Here is a 25,060-nt window from a genome sequence, read left to right on the forward strand (position 1 = left end):
TTGTCAAATATAACATACTACTGTATACAGTGGCTGAGAAGATTTTCCATTAAAAGCAGGCAGGCTGACAGTGTCATACCACTTAGCACAATTTTTCCAGAAAAGGAGGACCAATTTATATTTTTTTTCCTCAATTTTTCAGCATTTTTTATGTCCCTGGAGAGTCCTAACTAAACAGAGGGAGAAAACAGCTGGAGAAAATACTGGAAATGCGAGTGACAGCTAATACTAATTGCATTCAGCATAAATGCAGAAGCTAACAGGAACCTCAGGATAAAAGCTTGGCACTCATGAATTTTGGCATAGAAAGTCTTGTCCTGATGGTTGCTTCTACCAGTTCAAGCACATTTATAAATAATAGCTATAATTTTAAAACTACATTCAATTAAGACAAACTTCATCCATTTTCAAATATCATTTGATGAAAACTGAAGCCAATACTTACAATAATTTCCTTTTTCTTTTTTTAATTATTATTTTTTTTTATCATACTATATCTCCATGCCATATAGCTAGCCGTGGCATTTTAAGGGCACCTAATTTAATGAATTCAGGAAAAATTCTTTTGGGAATATATTTATACAGCATTAATCCATATATATTTGTTGCAAAATATTTTTTTTTCCATAAAATCTAGTAATTTCTACCAAAACAATTCACCTGCAAAATTCTAATTTTATTTGCTGATCCTTGGGGAATCTTTAACAGGTTGATTGCTTTACTTCTGTATTTATCAGTCATGTTACTTTAAGAACAATTCTTCTTTATTTCATTTCTTAAACCACACAAATTTTATCGAGTGTTGCTAGGACTGCTATTTTGTCAAACTGATGGAAAACAATAAAAAAGGATAAATGTAGATTCCATTTTCCCTTTAAGCTTACTGTTATTCGGTTTAACTCTGGTACTAGCCATTTGAGAATACTGGATATTCTTAAAACCACAAACAAAGCTCATCAATTTGACAGAACACAGCAATTGCCTCTAATATTCTGATACACTAAAGCATACCTAATAGCTAAACAGCCAGCAGAAGCAATCTTCTTGAAATTAATATTGTTTGTCATCTACTATGAAAATCCACAGTGTATCTCAAACTCAAACTGCTATCTTTTGTGCTTCAGTTTTATGCTTAAATTAGAATTTAATTATTCAAAAGGACTTGCATTCTTCAACTCTGTGGCTAAGCTTCCAAGCAATTTCAAGGATTATTTAAACAAATTGAGCACCTGATCTTAAAACTGGCCCATGAGATAAAAATATTATCTATTTTTGTTTTGAAATTGGTACACAGCACACATGCTATTCAGAAGGCAGTAAAATTTGCCACTACACAGTTGTCACAGACCTGTGGATAAAGAGAAAGAAAGCGAAGGATATCATTTGATTAGCCTCCAACTTGATTAATTTTAACTCATTTGGGAACTATCCAGCAATAATTCTTCCAATGAAGGTCATAATTCTTCTTTAATTGTTTCCACCTGGTACAGTACTGACATCAATTCCCTCTTTTCTCCACGTCTCTGTATCTGGTTCTCAGCCTGTTGCTCATGCCTTCCCAGGCTTTCTTTGTACTAGCATTAAGGGGCAGGAGTAAGGCGATTGCCTTTTTCAGTTGTGTCAGACATTGTCAGACAACAGAATCCCCTGCTTCATTTCCTCCATTGCTGGATGCTCTCCTTGAATTCATTCCTTATTCCAGTTTATACCTTTTGAGAATGAATTCTTGCCCTGCTCCTGCTACAGTCTGATGTGCTAAGCTTTCACTTGTAACTTGCCCTCTGCCACTGACATTCTGCAAAGGAAAGTAGAAAAATAACAACCCCTAACTTTCTGACTTCTCTAATTCCTTCTCCTCTTTCCTGATTCTTTCATGCCCCTCCCCATGCTCATATACACACACACGAAAGAGAGAGAGAGAGAGAATCACAACCAGGTAATGAGACTGTCTTAGTAGACAAAAGTCATTCACAACTTAATTTCTGAACCAGAATGTTCAGAATGGCCTAATAGCCCAAGGATTCAATGACACATAGACCACAAAAACAGGATTTGTATACTTAATTAAATTCCATTGTTTAGTGTGCTAACCCAAGTTATCTCTTTCCATGCTGCCAGGTACTCTGAAGAGAAAATGAGAACTGTGGGATCCTTAAAGAAATTCATCCAGACAAATGCCATCTTTTTCTTGCCTTACAACATCTTGCTTTTAAGATTGAAGCAACTGAATTTTGTAATTCTAAACTCTAGACATAACACCTGTAAACAGTCTGTTACTGTTTTTTTTTTTTTTTTTTTCTGATAACATTTGACTTTGTTTCTTCATTAGAGTGGGGACATCAGGAATAAAAATTTAGTTTTAGAACATAAACACACACTAGAAAGTATATAAGCCATATAGTAAACATGTAGCGTTTCACATGTATGTAGTTTTAAAGCAATAAGCAGCAAACAACTTTCCAAGAAAACACAGTTTTTCTTTTCAAACAGAATCGAAAAGAGTGATAAGTAATGGTGGTCAATCCAGGAACACTGACTTGGCTAGACGGGAAATTTTGTATTAGTGGGATAGCATTTCACTATTTATCGATTTATGTCTAAAATAAATGAGAGAATGTTTTATTGCTCTTGAGGTGGATGATATGAGATTGAAGTAGATATTTTAATATCCTGTTTAATGTCAAGTTAGAAAATTAGATTCTTCTTTAACCTTTGAGTTTTAGTCATAAAAAGACTGATAGTTCAAGACCTCCCAGAGTTTGAAGATGTACCATCTATTCAAATGAAAAGGGCTGACAGCCTCAGGGATGACAAAATACTTAGCTGTTCCTGGAAAAAAATATTTTTTTTTGCTCATTGGGTTATGAAGTTTCTCATCAATAATTGGGTTGTGAAGTTATTCATCAGTAATTGGTTACTCATCAATAATTGCGATGAAATAATGTAAAGCTATTGGTAAATATTTTTTCTAAGTTATGCTACAGAAAGTGAAGGTCTAAGTAGTAGTGCTAAAGAGATTTATCTGGAGCAATAAAGTACATAAAAAGAAAACATGTTAAGGGGGAAATGGTCCCACCAGAAAGAACAACAAAAAGAAAGAACCAAAAAACAAAAACAAAAACAAAAACAAAAAATATTGAATTGGGAGCTTCATGCTTTAGGACAAATTCATGTGTAATTGTGATATTGCTGAAGGAAAAAATACTATCCTTTCATGTGAAAGGCCTTAGCTATAATGTTGAATCATATCATATATTCACAAAACAAAGATCTCACGCTTCCTATTGCTGAAGCACATTTGACACAGCAATAGTTCAAAATAATAGATTATCCTCTTTCATGTTTCTAGAACACAGCAATACCTGTCAGAAAATTGTCTTAAGATTTAAGACACTGAATAATGAAGATTTTGTAATTATTTTTCAACATTCAATGTCTTCTGGAAACTGAATTTCCTAAGATAGTTTTGATGTCCGTGAGCTTTAGCAAAGTCCCTCTATCAAAAGACTGCCTTTCAAATCAGTTTGATTAATTCAGTTTGTCACATATACTACATTTATCAGCTTAGAGCAAGATGACTGGTAATAAACAGCAACCCATTTGCAATAAGATTTTTGTATTTTTGTGACGAAGACCTTTACTGAGATGTTGTGCGTTTAATGCAACCACAACACAATGACACACTCCATTGCAAATGACAGATCTAATCATAAAGTTAAAATTATAGTGCTGGGCAATAAATAAATAAATAAATAAATAAATAAATAATAAAATTAAGACACACTGTATCTACTATATGTCTGAACATAGCTGTATTCCCAGCGAAGTTATTCTTACTAGCTTCTATTCCTCAGCTGATATATGCTTTTTTATTTCTCCATAAGCTGCAGCATTTATTTACCCTTGCATTTTGAGGCATTACAGTTTCTGCTGACATGAGTATTTTCCCCAAATAGAACATTACAGCAGTCCCTTGCTAGATATTCAAGCTATGTGTATGTTTATTTTTTAATTTCTTTCTTGAACTTTCTAACTGTGAGAGGGCTGGGAAAGTGGAGTCATGATGAATGAGAGTTTGCTTAAAAAAAAAAAAAAGTAGAAATGTAGACATTTGATGTAGCATTGAAAAATTCACAACCTCCTACCTTGAAAACAAACATTTCCCGGCGAAGAATAGCCAGAGTGTTGAAGTTCCCATCACAGATGTTAGGTTTGGCCCCAGGATAGGAAGGTTTGTCACCAGTGGGTGGCCGGGGAGGTTTAGGTTGTCTGTCATTCTTCCGCGGGTCTGCTGGAGGGATCGAACGATGTGGGGGCACTGTTGGCAGAGGTCTTGTTGGTGGTGGGATCCTGTCAGGTGGACCTTTAAAAATAGTAGCAAGGGATAATTTACATGGCTATCAGTGACATTTCAAGAAGAAGTACAAAGAAACCCTGCTGTAAACAGTGCAAATCCTACAGCGGGTGGAGAATGGAAAAAGTGACCTAATCAGCCTTTCTCATGTTGCTAAAGGGTATAATGAAGGAATACCACAGAACCAAAGCACTAATGAAGAAAATAATTGTTTTTCACTGTTCAGGATCTTTCTTCTTTATTGGAACAACAATTCAATAAAACCTTCAAAGGATTTATTCACTACATATACTTTACCAAATGAATAAGAACTGTTCAGAAAAAATCATTGTCTCTTGCATAAAATAAAGGGAATAAACAAACAAAACTTTTCCTAATAAGACTATCATCAGTCAATGGGTTTACAAACCATCTTTTTAACTTCCACCTATCAATTTGCATATGCGTGGTATGACATGTGTGGTAATTTCTACTGACCCAATTTTTAGGCAAAGTACTATCTTATTCAGAACATGTTTGCACCTTTCCACACTTCCCTTTGCTATGTATAGACGGTCTTAAAACTGGACTTCAAATCCTATGCATCCACATTTTAAAAAATATATAATAATAATACTTTGCATTTTTCTTCAAAATTCTTAAATTAATTATGTTTTATTTTTTCTTCATTTATTTATTTAATTTTTATTTTTTGGTGAGTTTAACAAAGCTATATACTTGGTAATTAAAAGAATTTCTGAGGATAAATGTATTGAAAAGGAATAACTAAAACTCTGTATAATGTTTTAAACAAAGTTTTATTCTTGTACACACATTTTCTGTCATAATATACAGGTATATTACAGATGAAAGGTAAAATAACTATCCCACCCACAAGTTCTCTATCTGAAAGTTGAATGGCCTTCCTAGAGAGATGCTTTTCATATATTTATATTTATATATATTTCATTCAGGATATGCAAGGATGGGATCAAGAAAGGCAAGGCACAGATTGAACTGAACTTGGCAAGGGATGCAAAGAATAACAAGAAGGGATTCTGTAGGTACATTGGTCAGAAAAGAAATGCCAAGGAGAGTTTATCTCCTCTGATAAATAAGAAGGGAGAACTGGTAACAACAGACATGGAGAAGGCTACTCAGCAACTTCTTTGGCTCAGTCTTCACTGTCAGTTAGTATTTCCACATCTGTCAAGTGGCATCCCTTCCTATGGCAGGGGGTTGGAGTTAGATGATCTTTAAGGTCCCTTCCAACGTGAGACATTCTATGACTTTACAATTCTAATTCTCTGAATCTCTGGGCAGGATCTGGGGGAGTAAAGTCCCTTCCACTGTAAGCAAAGAAGAGGTTCGAGACCACCTAATGAAACTGATGACACAAGTCTATAGGACCCAATGTCATACATTCCAGGGTCCTGAGGGAGCTGTCTGATGTAGTTGCCAAGCCTCTCTCCATCATATTTGAAAAGTCCTGGAAAAGTCCCTAGTGACTGGGAAAAAGGAAATATCTCTCCCATTATTAAAAAGGGTAGAAATGAAGACCAGGGGAACTACAGACTGATGAGCCCCACCCCTGTGCCTGGGAGGATCATAGAACAGATCCTTGACATTGTTTCCAAACAATGTCAAGTCACATACAAGACAAGGCAGTGATCCAAGACAGTCAGCACAGCTTCACCATGGACAAATTGTGCCTGACCTGTCTGGCGACATTCAGTGATGGAGTGACTGCATCAGTCAACAAGAGAAGACCAAACCATGTCATCTACTTGGGCTTCTGGGGCTTTTGACATGACATCTTTGTTTCTAAATTGGAGAAATATGGATTTGAAGGTTGGAGTATTCAGTAGATAAGGAATTGGCCAGATGTCTACAGCTAGAGAGTTATAGTCAATGGAACTATGGCCAGGTAGAGACCTGTAATGAGTGGTGTCCCTCAGCAATCTGTCTTGGGACTGGTGCTGTTTAATATCTTTATCAATGACGTAGACAGTGGAACAGACATAGACAGTGGTACCCTCAGCAAGGGCCTGCAGCATAAGGAAGACATGGACCTGTTCGAGTGTGTCCAGAGGAGGACCACAAAGATGACTATAGGGCTGGAGCACTTCTCCTATGAAAAAAGCTGTGTGTGTTCAGCCTGGAAAAGAGAAGATTGCAAGGAGATGTCATTGTGGCCTTTCAGTAGTTAAAGAGGGCTTATACAAAAGATGGAGAGTGACTTTTTACCCAAGCAGATAGTGATAGAAAGAAGGGAAACATTTTTAAACTAAAAGGGGGGAGATTTAGATTAGTTATAAGGAAGAAATCCTTCATTATGAGGGACTGGAACAGGTTGCCCAGAGGAACTATGGATGCCCCATCCCTGGAAGTGTTCAAGGCCAGGTTGTATGCGGCCCTGGGCAACACAATCTAGTGGGTGGTGTCCCTGCCGATGACAGCAAGGTTAGTATTAAATGAGCTTTAAAGTCCTTTCCAACTAGTACATTTACTTATATTTTCCATGTACAACAATATTGCAAGTTTCAGTTGGATCAGTAATATTTCTGGAAACAAATGAAAATTTAAATTTGGATCATCTCTCCAAATCATTTAAATACAAAATCAATTTTGACTTAAAAAAACTAACATATTTTTCATGAGCAATTTCAGAAAGACATTTTAATAGTAAGACAACCTTAAAACTTCATAAATGCCATTTGAATTTCTGATACTTGTTCAAAATAAGCATACTTTTTAAAGAAAAATATAGACTATGGAAGGAAATGGTAAACTCCCCAAATAGTTGTCATACAATTTAATAGGGCATTTATTTCATTCACAGTTTTAAGGTTTGTGACATTTATAATTTACAGTTAATAATGGTGTTCTGAGGAATATTGCAGACCAAAGTAATTATTTTAATAGGCGTGACATTTTTATTGAGGCGTATGATTCCCGATCACCTCTTGATTTTAAAGGAGGAAAGGAATCAGTTTGCAGTAGCTCATGTTGGAATGATTTTAACCCCAAACCAAAGTTTTCGTATGTCATTTGCTGGTGATGTCAGATATTACATCCCAGGGGTAACACATTTCTCCTAACGTATAGCTCACAGCTGTTAGAGCTTAGTGGTTAGTTTTTGGCAATGTATTGTTGTCTAGCTCTCAAGTCTAGACTATGAAGTTATGAGACCATGAGAAACAACCTTCCTTCTAGCTAATCACACAGGGAAAAAAAAAGAAAAAAAAAAAAAAGCTTGGTAAGCTAATCATTTTGAAATTGCTATTTAAGCTTTATGAAAATATATATCAGTGCTTACTAATACAATATGTTTAAAAAGCTTGTTAATATAAAATATATCATAATGGCAGCAGAGTTCTAATTAGCAGTATGGTAATTCTACATCTATATAGGTGTCATTTGTAGTAGTAATGATATGCAAGGAATGGCCGTGATAATATTCAATTTAACCCTGATAGTTAAACCTCTAAACTGAAAATAACTGTAAGTATAAAATTAAATCTAATACAAAATTAATTGGGGAATATTAACCAAGGGAGTTCTAAATCATATAACTGGATACATGGCATTAACATAGAAATAGCACAGATTTTTCACTGTAGGAAATATACATATATATATTATAAACAAAACAAAACAAACAAAACAGCTATAGAATCAGTCTTTAAAACCAGGAAAAAAATTATGGCTTTGGAAGTGTAAGGAAAAATAATGTGGGAGTTAGTCTTAGATTCAGCCTATAAGCAAAATAATGTTATTGTTTTCACAGAATCATTTAGTTTGGAAACAATCTCTAAGATCAACTAGTCCAACCTTTAACATAACACTGCCAATTCCACCATTAAACACTGTCACTAAGCACTACATCTATACTCTTTTTCAAGACCTCCAGGGATGGTGACTCAAATACTTCCCCAGGCAGCCTGTTCCAATACTTCACAACCTTGTCAGTGAAGAAATTTTTCCTAATATACAACTTAAACCTCCCCTGGCACAATTTAAGGCCATTTCCTCTTATCACTTAGTGCTTGGGAGAAGGGACTGATCCCACCTCACTATAGCCTCCTTTAAGGTGGGGTGCAATAAGGTCTCCCCTGAGTGTCCTTTTCTCTAAGCTAAATAACCCCAGGTCCCTCAGCTGCTCCTCATAAGACTTGTTCTCTAAGCCCTTCCCCAGCTTCGTAGCCCTTCTGTGGTCATGCTCCAGCACCTCTATGTCCATCTTGTAGTGAGGGGCCCAAAACTGAACACGATATTCAAGGTGTGACCTCATTAGAGCTGAGTACAGGGGGACAATCACTTCCCTAATCCTGCTGCCCACACAGTTTCTGATACAAGCCAGGATGCCGTTGGCCTTCTTGGTCACCTGAGCACACTGCTGGCTCATACTCAGATGGCTACTGACCAATACCTCCAGGTCCCTTTCCGTCAGGCAGCTTTCCAGACACTCTTCTCCCAGCCTGTATTTTTGCATGGGATTGTTGTGCCCCATGTTCAGGACCGGACACTTAGCCTTGTTGAACTTCGTAGAGTTGGCCTCGGCCCATCAGTCCATCCTATCCAGATCGCTCCACAGAACCTTCCTACCCCTAAGCAGATCAACACTTACGCCTAACTTGGTGTTATCTGTAAACTTAAGGTGAACTCAATCCCTTTGTCCAGAGCATTGGTAAAGATATTGAACAGAAGTGGCCTTGGTACTGAGCCCTGGGGGCCAGCACTAATGACTGACTTCCAGCTGGATTTAACTCCATTCATCACAACCCTGAGCTCAGCCACTCAGCCAGCTTTTAACCTCACAAAGCGTACACACATCCAAGCTGTGAGCAGCCAGGGTCAGAAGAATACTGGGAAACAGTGTCAAAAGCCTTACAGAAGTCTAGGTAGACCACATCCACAGCCTTTCCCTTATCCACTGAGTCTATCACCTTGTAGGAGGAGATTAGGTTCGTCAAACAGGACCTGCCCTTATTAAACCCACATTGACTGGACCTGATCACCTGGTTGCCCTGTAGGTGCTATGTGATGGCATTCAGAATAATATGCTCCATGAGCTTCCCCAGCTCCAAGGTCAGACTGACAGGCCTGTAGTTTTCTGGATCCTCCTTCTGGCTCTTTTTTTAAATGGGAATCACATTTGCTAGCCAGCAGTCAACTGGGACCTCCCCTGATAGCCAGGACTCTTGACAAATGATGGAAAGCACCTTGGCGAGCACTTCCACCGAGTCCTTCAGTACCCATGGGTGGATCCCATTTGGCCCCATAGACTTGCATACATCTATACATCTAAGTCGAGCAGGTCACTAAAAATTTCCTCATGGATTATGAAGGATTCATTCTGCTCACCATCCTTATCTGCCAACTCAGGGAACTGGGAACGTGGTGAACAACTGGTCTTGCTGCTAAAGAATGAGACAAAGAAGGCATTAAGTACATCAGCCTTTACTTCATCTCTTGTCACTGTTTCCCCCACATCCAATAAGAGATGGAGATTCTCCTTAGTCCTTCTTTTCTTGTTTATGTATTTATAAAAGCATTTTAATTGTCTTTAACAGCAGTAGCCAGATTGAGCTCAAGTTGAGTTTCCAAAGGTCATAAACCCTCTTTTTCTTCCTGAGTTCTAGCCATAGCTCTCTGTTCAGCCAGGCTGGTCTTCCACCCTGACTTGTCTTTTGGCATGTGAGATATATGTATTTTTTTTTCAGGAATGAAATCTTTTAAGATTTCAATCCTGAAGGGTGTCCAGCCTTCCTGGACTCCTTTGCCCTTCAGGACTGTCTCCCAAGGGACTCCACCAACCAGTCTCCCTAACAGGCCAAAGTCTACTCTCTAGAAGTCCAGGGTGGTAGTTCTGCTAACCCCCTGCTTACTTTTCTAAGAATCAAAAAGTCTATTAATTCATGATCTCTATGCCCAAGATGGCCTGCAACCTTCACATTACTCACAGGTCCTTCTTTGGTAACAAGCAAAAGATCCCAAGGGGCGCTGTCGTTAGCTGACTCACTCACCAGATGTGTCAGGAAATTATCTTCCACACACTGTAGAAACTTGCTAGACAGTTTCCTCTCCACTGTGTTGTATTTCCAGCGGACATCTGGTAAGATGAAGTCCCCCATGAGAACAAGGGCTAGCGATTGTGAGAGTTCTCCCAACTGCCACATATAGAATATTTTGCCTGCTACTTCAGCCTGGTTGGGTGGTTCTTAGTAGAATCCCACCATGACATCTGCCTCATCGGCCCTCCCCTTTATTCTTATAAACACTCAAATCTGTTATCACCATTGCTCAGCTCTAGAAAAGCAAAATACTTCCTAACATACAGGGCTATGTTGTGTTTTGGTTTTAAAATTTCAGTTACCTTGCATTCTCAAATACATACAGAATTTACATTTGCTAGATTATTTGCTAGATCCTATTTCCAGCCACAAAAAAAAAAAAAATAAAAATTAAAATTAAAATTAAAAAGTGGGTCTTTTTTTCCCCCGTGTAGCTCAAAGTCTTGGACTCATAATCACATTCTTTTGAGATCAATTAGCTATATTTATCACAAAAAAAAAAGGGCTTTCAGGGACCACAAAATTGATCTACCCAGGGAACTGTTTAGTATTATAACTGATAAACTGATAACTGAGCAGCAATCAATTCATACAGTTATATTAGCTTCGAGTACTGTGGAAATAAGCTCATTATGGTTAAAGCCTGCATATCTTAATATTTTAATAGATTGGGATCTCTTTGCAGATATTTTCTTTATGGCCTTTTAAAACATTTAAGATTACCATTCCAGCTGAGTGCAAATTTGAATGCAAGTTGTGAACAGTGAGAAAACAAGTAAAAGAACTTCATCAGAATTTTTGGCATTATCACAAGAAGGCATTTGGGATAACAAGTGGCAGAGCCTACCCCAACAAATTATTTTAGAGAGGTGATGTGGACAGGAGGTTGTCAAACATATTCTTAAGTGAAAACATTGTTTCCTAATTAAAGTATGACATACCATATATCTTCTGAATGCCCTGTAAATCATCATTAGGTAGTTTGAAGTTATCAGTTTCCATATACTGGTAAAATGGAGCCATGATTGCTGTGGGATCATTAGAATGCTCCAAGCCCAGAGCATGTCCCAGTTCATGCACAGCAACTAGAAACAGATCATTTCCTGTGGAGAAAAGAAAGGGAAAATAATGTATGAAACAATAAGCATAGTAACAGAAATAACACAAGTGGAGGACTCTTCATTTGAAAGACATTTTCATTGAATTTGAATTTTACTAGTTAATTAACAATGAAACATTAAGGTAATGCAGTTGCAAAGGTAACTTTTTTAAGAGGCAACTAATCATATTATAAGCATATGATACTCATATGAATACCATGTGAGTGTTTATCTTTTTAAACTGATGCGCATGGTTAGTACAGGGTTCAAGTGTCATATCTGGCATCTAGGCTTGTGTGTAGTTTTAGACATCAGGTTTATGCTTTAGTTAGGCTAAGTAAAAATGCTTGCACTAAGTCATAGTTCCAAAAGGAAAATATCTCTGATGTGTGTGGTTAACTTCACAGACTGAGGACTACCTATTTAGGACAAACCCTACAGGGAACTTAGTCATCCAAGCAATCAGCAATCAGGCCTCTGCTGATTATTTGTACATGTTGTCCATTTCTGAATCACCATAACTGAAATTCTAATGAGGGAAATATGGGTGTCTTGCTATCTCATTCTCAAAATAGGATTCCCTTATTTATTTCATTGTATTTCATTGTATTTCATTGTATTTCATTTATTTTTCAAATTCTTAAGTATTAGAACTTTTTGATTTATGTAGATCTAAATAATAAAATGTCAGACTCGTATTATAGACTGATAATGACTGCTTTTGTTTTTTCCCTTCCAAAAACCCACATTTCATTTTTATTACAGGGTATTGGAAACAATTAGAAATGTTACCAGTAGAATTATGGCACTCTGTGAAGTAAACACAAATCAAAGTTAGTAGAAGTATTTCTATAAAGGTTTCAGAGCTCAACCTTTATGGTGTTCATTTTGTTTATTTTTAATCATCTAAGAATGCATGATCTTTTATAAGTTTTTTGTACAGATTCTGTCTGTAGTCATCCTGTTATATAATGAGACTTTGGAAAAAATGTTTTACATCAGAAAGATTTTGGTCACTTGGAGAGGATTCACATCCAATGTATTGCTCAGTTTCACCACATAGGAATGGGAGGAATCATTCCTCAGAAGTGTTCCTATCCCGCACAAAAATTTACCAGCTTATGATGAACATAACTTAGGTTACCAGCTTATGATGCTTATAACTTTTAGAACGTTGGACATAAGCTAAAGGGGTTCCACCTAGAGTAGGTAGCTTTTTGTTGAAATACCAGTATACATGGTGAAAAAGTAAAACTGAAATGTAAAGTCTATACTGTGGTCCAGTAGACAGATCAATATTGAGATGCAAAAATGTTAAACATTAACTTTCATTCTATATTCTGTAAATCCTTTGGAGGTAGACAGTAATATTCCACTGCTGGCACTGGGATTATAAGTACTTTTATAATATAATAAGAATATTAAACATTGGATTTAGTTAAAAAAAAAAAAAAAAAAGACAGAAGAAGAAAAAGACATATATTTACAGAACTTTGAGAACATAGTTGAGAATGTTTCAATTTTTCAAGTATTTCCTCTAGCTGACACAAGAAATAAACTTTCTTCCAAGTACCTATGAAAGGGGAAACACTTGGCAGTAGATGTCTTCATGATGTATAGAACCATGCTGATGTTTGTAATATAAATGTCTGATTGAAAGCATGGAAACATTCACAGTTAAAACTCTGTTTAGTTGACAGTCTTTTCACGTCTTTCTTGTTTTTAATCCAGAAATAGGAAAACTAAATGCTTGTGCTCCTTTATTCAGTATAACTGTGCAGAAAAATCACCTTTCAAAAATTAATGTGAAATAATATGCATTTAGAAATGAGAAAAAATTTATCCTATCATTTATAATTAAGTGGTTTTCAGATGAAATATCTTCTTGACTATATGTGTATATATATCTGTGTGCAGTTCTTTACATAGTAAAGCAGATTCTCCATGCACTGTTGTAACAGGTTTGAGGAGCTTGACTGTCCCTCTCAGTAATGCTTTTGATATCTGAATTTGCCCTTCTATATCCAGTCAAAACTGATCTTGACGGTATCTCATAGCCACAACATCTGTAGCTAACCTCAGCATTTTAAGTGATGCACAGGAGCAACCCTGTAAATGTTTTCATTCTGCACTCACAATGGAATAATTAATATCCTTTAAAAAAATGATAGTTTAAGATGAAAAGACATGAAACAAGATACTACTGTGCTATTAGCTATTAGATATATAGCTATTGTATTGTGACAAGGCTCAAAAGTTCTCTTCTGCATTTTATGAAAGTTAGAGTTTCAACACAGGTTTATTAGAATGAATTATTTATTTGTGCAGCTTTAAGTTGTGTGTGTAAAATGGAACTTCCTTTTGTTCATCAGACCTTGTGAAAGGCAAATTTGTCTCCTAGACCTGGGCTCCTATCATCATAATTAAGAATATTAACCAGTCTAAGTCTTTGTATCAATAATTCAACTATCAAACCGCATACAGTATTTATTGAACCATTTTCATAGTTTTATATTAATAATATTTGAATGTTTAATAATATAAATAATGGCACTGTGGCTACGCTGATCAGTATCAATAGATTAAAGAGTGTTTTATGTGTGGTACTCAACATCTACTGTTTGAAGTGAGAGGGCCGGGAGGTGAACTTGTAACCATTTCTAAATTACGTAAAACTACAGTTAATAAAATACTCTTGGAAGAGTCTACTGTTTCTCTCTAATTGTGCCAATTATACAATGCCTGAAGAATCAATACATCCTTTGGTCTTCAGTCCCCACTGAGTATTTATAAAGATCTCTAGGAATTCCTATATCTTGTTCCATCTTGACTTTGAGGCTGCATAAATTACACAATGAAGTGAATATACATAGTAAATAAATAAAGCTGCTACTGGCACGTGTTCCTTCCAGGATCACAGACTGCGCATATGGCAGAGCACTTCTACTACTACTGTGATAGTGGGTCTATGTCAAAGAACAGGTATTATGCAAGGGGTGTTTGTCTCTCTTCCTATGTATTTTGGGTGGGGTCATATGTGAAAAATCATAAATATTCAGTATCTGCTTGGCCCCTCTAGGCTTAGTAAAAACCTAAGCCCAAAAGGGAAAAAGGGAAAAAGACAAAAGGACTCTGTAATTTCTACCTCCTGCAATGCAACCGGTAGATGTCAAGGTAGCTATTAAATGTGGTAAACTAGAGATAGAACTGCCCTTGGAGTAAACAGGTAAAGGGGAAAGGAGAAGGTCACAGGAAAAAACTGGGAGAATAACATTCTTGCCTGGGGTGACAGCGTGATTTAACAGGGAACATATTTTCTACTTATAGTCAAATAGTTCCATTTTTCATAACTATTTCCATCAAGAGTCATGATTGTCTCCAGGGCATCCTGAGTTTAAACTGACCCAAATAACTTAGTGCAGTTGAAACTGAGGTTTAAACCAGTTCAGAATGTGTTGCATGAGACCACTGCAGGTAGGACTTATTACTGTCATAGTTTTCATTCTTCTTCTCTTGCATATGATTAGATCTCTCTAATTCAGCAACAATTAGTCAGTCCCTATTTGCTTTTGGGAGATAACTTGCCTTGAGCATCACAATTTTACTATAACTATCTACTGAGAATGCAGAAGGATAATCCTAAAAGTGCTCATTCTTTCTCTCCAGTCTGTGCAGAAGTGTATTTGAGTCTGCAAGGTTGATAACAGGACAACTTCAGTTCCTTGTCTAGTGGTCAGAGAAAGATGGAGTATACAGGCAAGTGAATATTAGTACAAGCTCCAGACAGCTTTGTTAGCATACTTACAGTGGACATCATCTTTTAAATATTTTGAGTCCTCACCATTGAAGGAGAGAGTCCCAAATGATTCTGTATATCCATATACATTATGTATGTAGAAAAATATATTTCAGTCTACTTGGCAAAATGAAGCACCATCTCAAAAACTTTAAAAAGTCACTAGAAAAAGAATTAAACTACATACAACTATGATGGCTTTTAAACTAAAAGTTGCCACTTTGGGATATGCAGCGGTGAATATTCATTGTGATAGTCTGTTACATCTTGTTATATTTATCTATAGGGTAATAGAGAAGTATTGCAAAATATATTTCACAAGTCCAAAATCTGTGCATCCCTGGTCTTCTGTTATTAACACAGAAATTCAGAATAGGTAGGATATAATATCAAACATATTGTGATTGTTTTTCATATTTTATCTCAGGATGTTTCAATTCCACATTGAAAAAAATAATAATACTGTGTGTAAGAAACAAAGACAAAATGATTATTTTTATACTGACACTTTTCTCTGAGGCTATAAACTATTTTAGGCACTAAATCTGCCTGACTTTACAATCACTGCCCAAACTCCAGAATATAAATATGTATTAATATATCAAATATTCAGCAGCCAACACTGTGGAGCACAGTGTATGGAGAAACCTCTGTAGCTAATATATACACTATTTTTCATGTCTACAGAGAAACAAAGCTAATATGTTTGTCCACAGCAAGCTATTAAGAAACACTAGTACTGGAGACATTATTTCCTGCTTTAAATGGTATGTGAGCTTAATTTAGAAAAGTAATACGCTAATGGCTTACCAACTGTTAGATTTGTCACTTGGCCATCTTTTTTACATAGTACTAAATGACACCCCAAGGCATGTCACTTGGTTCTTCTCCTTGGCACATGATAGTAACTGCTACAATACATTATGAGCTCAAAAGTTATCCATCCAAGTGACCTAAATTTTGTAGACTTCTATATCCAGAGAACAACAAAACAAAGCTAGAAGATGAATTTCAAATGTGAAACAAACTGGAACACTACAAAACTACTTTATATACAGACCATTTCTTTTTTTTTCTCAAATCTTTTTCTACGACACAGAATATTTCAGATTAAACATATATGAATTTGAAATGTAAATCTGTACAAGAAAGACTCCCATTTCGTATCTGTTATCAACAAACCGGTACTCCAGAGGCAACTTCATAGTTCATCAGAGAATATTACACATGTACTGTCCATGAACTTGTCTGACGTATTTACAATTTGCATTTTTGTTATTTGGTTCATTTATACCATTAAATCACCAGATCAAAGCTGCTAATCCAAACTTGCTGAAATGCTGCAAGATTTAGAATAAGATTCTTACTGCATGTAGCATACAGAAAAACGGAAGTTGTATATCTATGTTATTATTTTTATTTCCAGACAGGACAGAATTTTGAATGCAATATTTCAACAGTCAGTGATAAAAGAAGACTTTTTCTCTCTGTCACCGTATTGAATACAGCAGAATTAAGCATATGTATGCTCTTACATAAACGCAATATATGCATGCTATATATGCGTATAAATGGTCCTAGATACAAATCATAGGCATGCTCTTATACAAAAAAACAGTGCCACATTTCCCAGCCTAGGAAATCATATACTGTTGCTTGATGTTATCTCAAACTTTTATCAGTCACTGAAAATTGTTAGCTTTATGGTTATTTGGAGAAGAATTTTACAAGAAAAAGGAGAGATGGTGCCATAGCTTTGACAAAAGAATAAAACTGTTGTTTGTTATTGTTGTTGTTTTTCTGGTTTTAAATTAAAAAAAAAAAAAAAGTATGATACAGAGTATATCCATTTTCTGTATGAACTTGGTGTACCTATTTTGTGTATACAGTGCATTTTGAAGACTTAAATACTAAATCCCATTTAGTCATTTTTCCACTGTGACTAAAAAGAATGACACAAAAATGTATTTCATTTATTCTGTCATTATATATAAGCTAATACATAGACTGCAATATTTGCAGATTGTTTTGCTGAAATGTATATATATTTGGAAACAGTAGGGAGACACAAGAAGTTTATTATATATAGAAAGCATGTACTAATACACTCTGTATATCATTTCGTATACCTACGCCCACATGTGTATACTTCTTTAAAAAATACTCTATTTTAAACTGACCAGGAGATTAGTGTGAAATTTAAACTAGCTTGCTTGAAATTTGACAAGGGAGTATTCAGCAGGACTGTCTTAAGGTGACTCAGTGATCATTGCTGAAACTCATTAAGGATATGTGAGTTTAGAAGAGTGTATGTCTTTTCAGGCAGTTTTCTACTGGTTCTGCATATTCTAGGCATAATTTAGAAGAAGTCAAGAGTCTGATAAAAAACATCTTTGAATGGAGCCCACATTCTTTTATAAAACATATCAGCCTCTGCTTTAAAAGGGGAGGACGTGCAGAAGGTAAGACTTTTTGCTTTACCACTTATATTTATTATCATTTATACAACCATCTAGTAAATAACTTGAAATGGGTATAATTAATTACTTCAGATATTCTTAATTTTCTTTCTAAAACAACATGGTGTAAGGATCTTTCCACTTTTTTTTTTTTTTTTCTCTCGTACTTCTAATTACTAGTAATAAAAGATATCACAAATTACTCTGACTCATGTATTAATATCAGTATCTCTAAAAAATGAGAAGTCAAGCAGTTGGAAATTATCCTAGGGAGGTAAGCAAGGTACTAGAGCATGCTGCTTCCCCAAAAGGTGTAAATAAGGTTCTGCAAATATACTGCTTACTGTTTTGTTTCATGCTTTGAGGAAACCCTGCTGTGACAGTGAACCTAAAAAGACTAAGAACATCTACACTTGTGCTGAGTCTTTAGCTCCCAGGATTAATTTCTGTCGATCTCCTGGGATTAACTGCTTCAGCATGCAGGTCTACTACCAAATTTTTATATTATTCTCAGATGGCATTTGCATTCAGATAGTAATGAAGCCATGTCACTTAGCAGACTGAAAAGTACTATTTTGTATGTGCTCATGGCCATCTTTAGATACTAATTATTTTAAATAAATCAAATTAAAATTATATTGGAATTTTTAATTTTGTTATAAAATTATAAATTAATTTCTCTCAGAAAACTTACACCAGTCAAAAGGTTTGAAAATACAATGGTTATTCTTGGAACATTACAAATGACTAGGATGCTAAATAACATTTAATCTATTTTTCCAGTAGTCTCAATGCATTTGCAAATGTTGCACATACTGTAGCAGCCTTATCTATTTATAATTTTTCCTGTCGTCTCTTTGTTGCTGTTTTTGGTTGTTGCTGTGGGAACAATAAGCTGTAGAAGTATTTAAAACTTATTTCTGAAGGCTGTAAGAATGAACACATGCTGAGACTGAATGTTTGAATATGTGTGTGACAAGAGCATGTATCACATATTTATCAGCTCTCTTGCATGGTCCTGTCCTTAAGGGTCATTCATGTACAGGGAATGGACATCCTTCTACCACTCCTGAGTGAGTGCCAGGGTGGGAAAGGATAAAAATAAAAGGATAAAAATAAAATTGAGGCTGATTCCATATTAAAATCAAATCATTGACTTTGACAACAACAAATGTAGATTTTGACTCAAAACCACTCAGATAAAATGTTGGCTTGTTAACACCGCAGCTACTTTTGTTTTGAAGAGATGTTTTTGTTATTGCTGTTGTTTTTTCTTCTTCGTTTCCTCTAACGTCCTGTGTATCCAACTATAATGAGAAATATGTGCAATTACCAGGAGGACGGTCAAAGTCATGCTGCCAATATTCACAATAGATGTAACTTGCCATGGGGCAGAAATCTGTACAGGTCCTGCAGATCACTGAAATCACCGAAATAGAACCATGTACAATTTAATTTATGTATAAAGCATGTGTTGGCACTCTGCAGACATAATTTTTTACCCAGTCTCAGTTAAACTACTGAGATTAATTATATCATGCTCTAATTTAATTCACACTAAAGCCAGGTACAGGTTGTTATTCGTATCCTACTTAACACATATATATGACTAAGATTTTTTTAAAGATAAAGTGACATACCATGGGATTTATATTTGGGAATTTTATGTGAGTGGTTCTTCTTTCTTTATAGTTGTGTTGCCTGTTTAGTTCCTATTAAGAGAAAAAATCATGATAGAATTTTCCATATATATATATATATATATTTTTTTTTTGGACACAATGCTTACCCCATTTTCTTATGTTCCATCAGTTCTCCAACTGCATCAACAGAACAGAGATATATATAATTCTTATGGTAATGGAAAACAAATATATGTTTACATATTACCATATTACCTGTGACACGTTCAAAATTTAAGTTGTGCATTACCTTTGTGTATTACCATATTTAAATCAACAGGAAGGTGTTTGTCCTGTCATACAACAGGGATAGTCTGCACCAGTAACTACCTTGTCTGAGTGTAATACTGAACTGTTCCCCCAGCAGGCATCTCTGCTTCTGAGATTTCCTTGTATCCCAGTTGGTGCTATTATTTGGAAGCAGTTATTACTTCAGTTCTCCTTCTCTAATCTGAAATTGCACGGTTTCAACATTGCAGGCAATATATCTCTAACTACAAAGGAACTCTATGAGATTAACTCAGATATAAACATCAACATTTGGTCAGATTGATTCCACCCCCTGATGCTACTGGTTTCTGACTCAGGTCTTTTCATTTAGGCCCATGGCAAAACATTAATTATAAAGTACAAGATACAGATTTAATTCTGTGTACAAAATCAGGAAGCATTCATCATTTACTTGAACTAGAGACTTAAACCTGTCCACCACAACAAAGCTTTTTGCACAAACAATATTATTCTTTTAATTTAGCTGGTCCTTTTTGATCTTTCTTTTTTCATCTTTTCCCCAGCCTGATATTTTAGCTGTAGATGTTTCCAGGTACTGGTGTTAAATGCTCAGCATTTTTTGAAATGCAAACCACTTAGGAAAGAATCTAAATATAGACTTAGAAAAAAAATATGGCCTCAAGAACATATGGTTTAAGCATTTTGAAGTACAGAATTGACAGAGTAAAGCACAAATTATTCTCTAGATTTGAGAACACAGACATTGTGAGAAAGTCTTTCATTAGACAGTCATATGCTGTTCTTAAAAAAAGTTATATATGAGGTTTCCTTATATTTTAGGGTTAGCTTACATTCTACTTTTGCTACAACAATATATTAATTTTCTTCCTAACAGATAAAGATATACACGATTATGTAAAGTTCCTGTCTCTTTCTCAGGAAACAATGACAATATGCATAGTAATTGGGAGTGTGATTTTTCCAATCTGTTTGCCTCTGAAAAGACAGGAAGAGGAGGGGTCAGCACAATAATGATATCCTATAGAATGTCTGTGGAAAAAAATCTTAGAACCACTGTCTTGGAGAAAAAGTCTCCACAAAGCGGTCTTAGCAGCCAACAGAGACTCTAAGATCCAACATGAGATTTGGAGTCCCGAGCCCAGTACCCTCTTTGAACAGCAAAAATGCAACTTTCCATTTAATGGGACAATTTGAGGGTCATAGGTATTTTTTAAAATACTCACAGATAATTCTCTTTCCTAAATTATGTCTACTATCTCGGACTGATAAAAATATAGTTTCAAGCTATTCTTGTGTGTGTGTGTGTGTGTGAACTGATTTTGCCTTTTATGGCAATTTATTTGTGATCAAAAAGGTAACTTCCTTTTTTTTTTTTTTTCTATTTTTTTTTTTTTTTTTTGACCTGGCTTGTTTAACAGTATGGATTTTCATAAGGTGTCCATAGCAAGTGGACCTGAAATGAACTTGAAATTCAGGCTGTGGTGTGAAATCTCATAAAGCAGTTTCCTTATAATTAGCATAAGAGCTGTTATAATTATTTTTAGAGTATACATTTTAAAGAAATACTGTCTTTCTGATAGATGATGGAGAACATAAAAAGATGTATAGGGGATAAAAATAACACTAGAATATGTTAAATCATTTAATTTTTCCCCCTTTTCAATAACTGTTTGTCATGGAGAAGATTTATATGAAGCTCTCTCAGATTCAGGACCCAGACTTAAAATCTGCTAAACTTTCTGCTAAGAGGAGGAAAGGTAGGAGCTAGATTTATTTGTTGTGTGTGAGGGCTTTCTCTCTCTTTCTCTCTATTTCTCTCTCTTTCTTTCTTTCTCTCTTTTCCTCTCTTTCTCACACAGTAACCGTATGTGAGGGGTTCTGGGATTAGGAAAATAATCATGAAAAGGCTGACCCACATTTTCTATATGCACTTGTTCAAACTACATCGATCTGCTCTCCCCCCCAAAATAAATAAAACAATAAATAATAAATAAATAAATAAATAATCTTTCTACCTCGCTACAGAAAAAGAAAAAAAAAAAAGCACTTTTTTTTTTTTTTTGTGACACATTGAAAAGACACATCATTTGCTTCAACATATTAATGAGCTTAACAAATATTTTTCAACTACATTTCCCATGTTAACTCACTACTCTCAGTATACAGGTGTCTGATCCAATGAATCCAGTTTGGGAAGACAGTAATAAAATTTTTGTTGTTGTATAACCAGCTGTTAGAGACAAAGGCCTCTAGACGACAACAATAATATTAATAATAATGGTGTGGTCTGTTTCTTTTCTGTACATACCTGCAATGGTTACAGAAATTGTCTGTGAGGGGCCATTCTGTCTTTCAGCTAAATGTTTCTTTGGCAATGAAGTCGATGTAACAGGCAATGTGAACTTTCATCATTCATTTCCATGCAAAGTCAACCACTTTAGTTTTAACAGTTCTCATTAGCAGTTTAAGACTGGCTGATAGCGAATTAAGACAGATGGCTAATGCAAGAAGTTTGTTCTACTGGCCCTAGTATGTGGGAAATAACCTCCAGTTGTAGTTCAAATGGATAACTGAATTTGCAGCTTCCCTAGCTACTCCACATAGGCTTGCAACGGTCTGTGTTTGCCTACACAATGATGGAAGTAATATGCAACTTAGTAAATCTTATTACACTTCGTTTTTGATTTACTGCCTGCATCATGACCATTTCTGTTTGGCAAATAAGCCATAGTGTAAATACCGCCTTGGAGCTATAGACACTAAAAACACTGTGTAAGATGTGCTTAACAGACTACACTTCCATTGCTTTAATGAGGAATACTACAAAGTCCATCTCTTTGACTTATTCCTCAGCCTCTCTTTCAGATAGCATATTAGTGTACTTAACAATTTTAGGTCAAGATGGAAGCTGAGAGTATGATATTGATAGCCCCAGAGATATATTAAAATGGGCCAACTGAACACACGTCTAAAACATGGGGCTGGATTCATCCACGTCCCTGCCTTCACTGAGTGCCAGTGTTTAAGTTTCCCTTTTAACAACATGTAAATTAAGCACTTTTCTCAAAGCTAAAATGGTTTTCCATGAAAGCAAAAACAAACAAACAAACAAACAAACAACAACAACAAATAGAAAATGAGTTAATTACCTTGCCAATGGTTAATATTTTCCAACATCTGGTTTCCAGGCAGTACATGGGATATATTAGAAAGATCCACTTCTCATGTCTGTATATTCCTATGCCTTATGACTGAGTCCTCACAAGCTACCCAGGGCCATTTATGGATGCATATAATGCATCTCTTCAATAACTAAAGGGGCCTCTCTATTCGCAAGTGCAGCTCTATATCCATAGCTCTACATACCATAGTAATACTTTTAAGTACACACTGAATGGTTCAGAGTTATCATTTTATGCAACAACTTGGGGTGACTGGACATGGAACAAGTGGGTGTATGCACACCAAACAAGTATAATCCATGTAAGATCTGTGAAGCCTGAAAACAGATTACCCTGTTAAATTCTAACAGCATAACACACACTCACTATTGGGGAAAGAGTGATTTGTTTTCTAAATAATGAAAGCCTTGAGGTTTAGCCATAAAAAATATTATATGTGTACGAGTTGACTCCTGAATTTCAGGGAGAATCGTGAAATGAAAAGAATCATCAGTTACTCCATTTGTCTGTAGCTTGCAAAGTTCTTTTAAATATTTTCTGGCATCTTCAGCATCGTGATATGCTATAAACGTAATTGTTTGTTTCTTTGCTGTATTTTATAATACTGCTAATTACCTCATTTTCGCATTCAAATAGGTTTAGTTTAAAACAGAAGTTGGGCTTCTTTAACCTTGTAACCATACATAAACAAAGCTGTAACTTCAAAAAGTTAGGTATCTTTAGCCTGGAAACAAGATGTGACAGAGATCCATACAATTATTAATGGCATAGATAAAATGATTAGGGAAATACTTCCTCATAATATGAGTATCAGTGTACCTAAAGTGAATTTATAAATGGCAACTTTAAAAATCAAGAACAGATAGCTTTTCACATCTGCTTAAACTATAAAACACACTGCCACAGGATGTTGTGGATACTAAATGCTTACATGGGTTAAAAAAGAGATTACACCAGTTCATGAAAGGAAATCCCTCAAAGGCTATTAAACACAGAAATATGGCCTCTGGCTCAGAAAGCCAATGAGTCACAGATTTTTGGAAGCTAGGAGTGAATATGCCAGGGTTTTTGTTGCCACATGCTTGCCCTTGCTCTTATCTTCTTCCCTAGGTATCAGCTAATAGCCCTATTAAGAATAGGTTGATTTCTAGGAACCCATGTTGTTAATTCTGTGTTTAAAATACGTAAGTATTTACATAAGATAAGTATGATACTATATATATATATATATTTAAGGAACACAATCAGCTTTTAAATATTTATCCTAGTAAAGAACTGGAAAACAAGCATGTGATGACTACTAGGTCACACTGCTTGATTGCAGATTAAACTCAATATGAATAAAAGTTTATTAAAATAATCAAGTAAGCAAGAGCACTAGGCTTTATGAAATGAAAGTAATGTTAAAATTGTAATACAGAGCTTCCTTTAATCTGAAGTGCTCAGCTTGCTTTTTACCTAACCATAGCATATGACATGCATTGTTTGAGATGCAAATCTCCCTTAGGAGACATGGTTTTCACAACTCCACTGGTTCATATTTCCAGCAGCATATATCTGCTGCACTGTGACATTGGCAGCCAAAAGAAATTTACTACAAGTTGATCTATGCACTTCAGAGATTAAGATTTTCATAAATTTTTCCTGGCTGCCAAAACAGAGCCCACAGCATAATCTATGCACTAACTAGAGTCCAAATATCTATCTACATTAGATACTGTATTTGCATCAAATCCCAAAAGCTTTTGCTTGGCAACATGAACGATCTATCAACTGCATAGTACAAAGTGACAGAGTTTTTTTTTGTTTGTCTGTAAAACTTGTAATTTTTGAGTACTACAGAGTTAGCAAAAAAATTACCAAATCCTTATGAAGAGTTTTGTACTTGTTCTTCCAAAGACAGATTCACGTATATAAAAGTTGCAACTATTCCACATGAATGTAAGCATGCTACAAACATATTCTCCTTACGCTTAAAAGCAAATGTACACCAAAAATACCTAGTACTTCTGTAATAAAATATCATTTACTATTATTTATTGTGTTATTTTGTTTAAAGGCCTCTTTCTACAGAATTTCAGTATTGTGTAGTAATTTTGCTACAGACATTAAACAACAACAACAACAAATGCATGTATATTTTATTTCTGTTTCTCTGGCAGATATTAATATGAGGATA

General features: G+C 35.4%; 1 protein-coding gene across 2 annotated transcripts in view; it reads right to left on the minus strand.

Moving 5' to 3' along the window:
• MMP16 (matrix metallopeptidase 16) overlaps positions 1-25,060 on the minus strand; it is a 189,128-nt gene that overhangs the window by 44,216 nt on the left and 119,852 nt on the right. For both annotated transcript variants that reach the window (XM_032181550.1, XM_032181551.1), the window contains 2 exons: positions 11,352-11,513; positions 4,146-4,363 (listed from right to left, as the gene is read on the minus strand). In XM_032181550.1, coding sequence (XP_032037441.1) covers positions 4,146-4,363; positions 11,352-11,513 — 380 coding nt within the window. The remainder of the gene's footprint in view (positions 1-4,145; positions 4,364-11,351; positions 11,514-25,060) is intronic.

This window comes from Aythya fuligula, chromosome 2, assembly GCF_009819795.1.
Source record: "Aythya fuligula isolate bAytFul2 chromosome 2, bAytFul2.pri, whole genome shotgun sequence".
Classification (NCBI taxonomy): Eukaryota; Metazoa; Chordata; class Aves; order Anseriformes; family Anatidae; genus Aythya; species Aythya fuligula.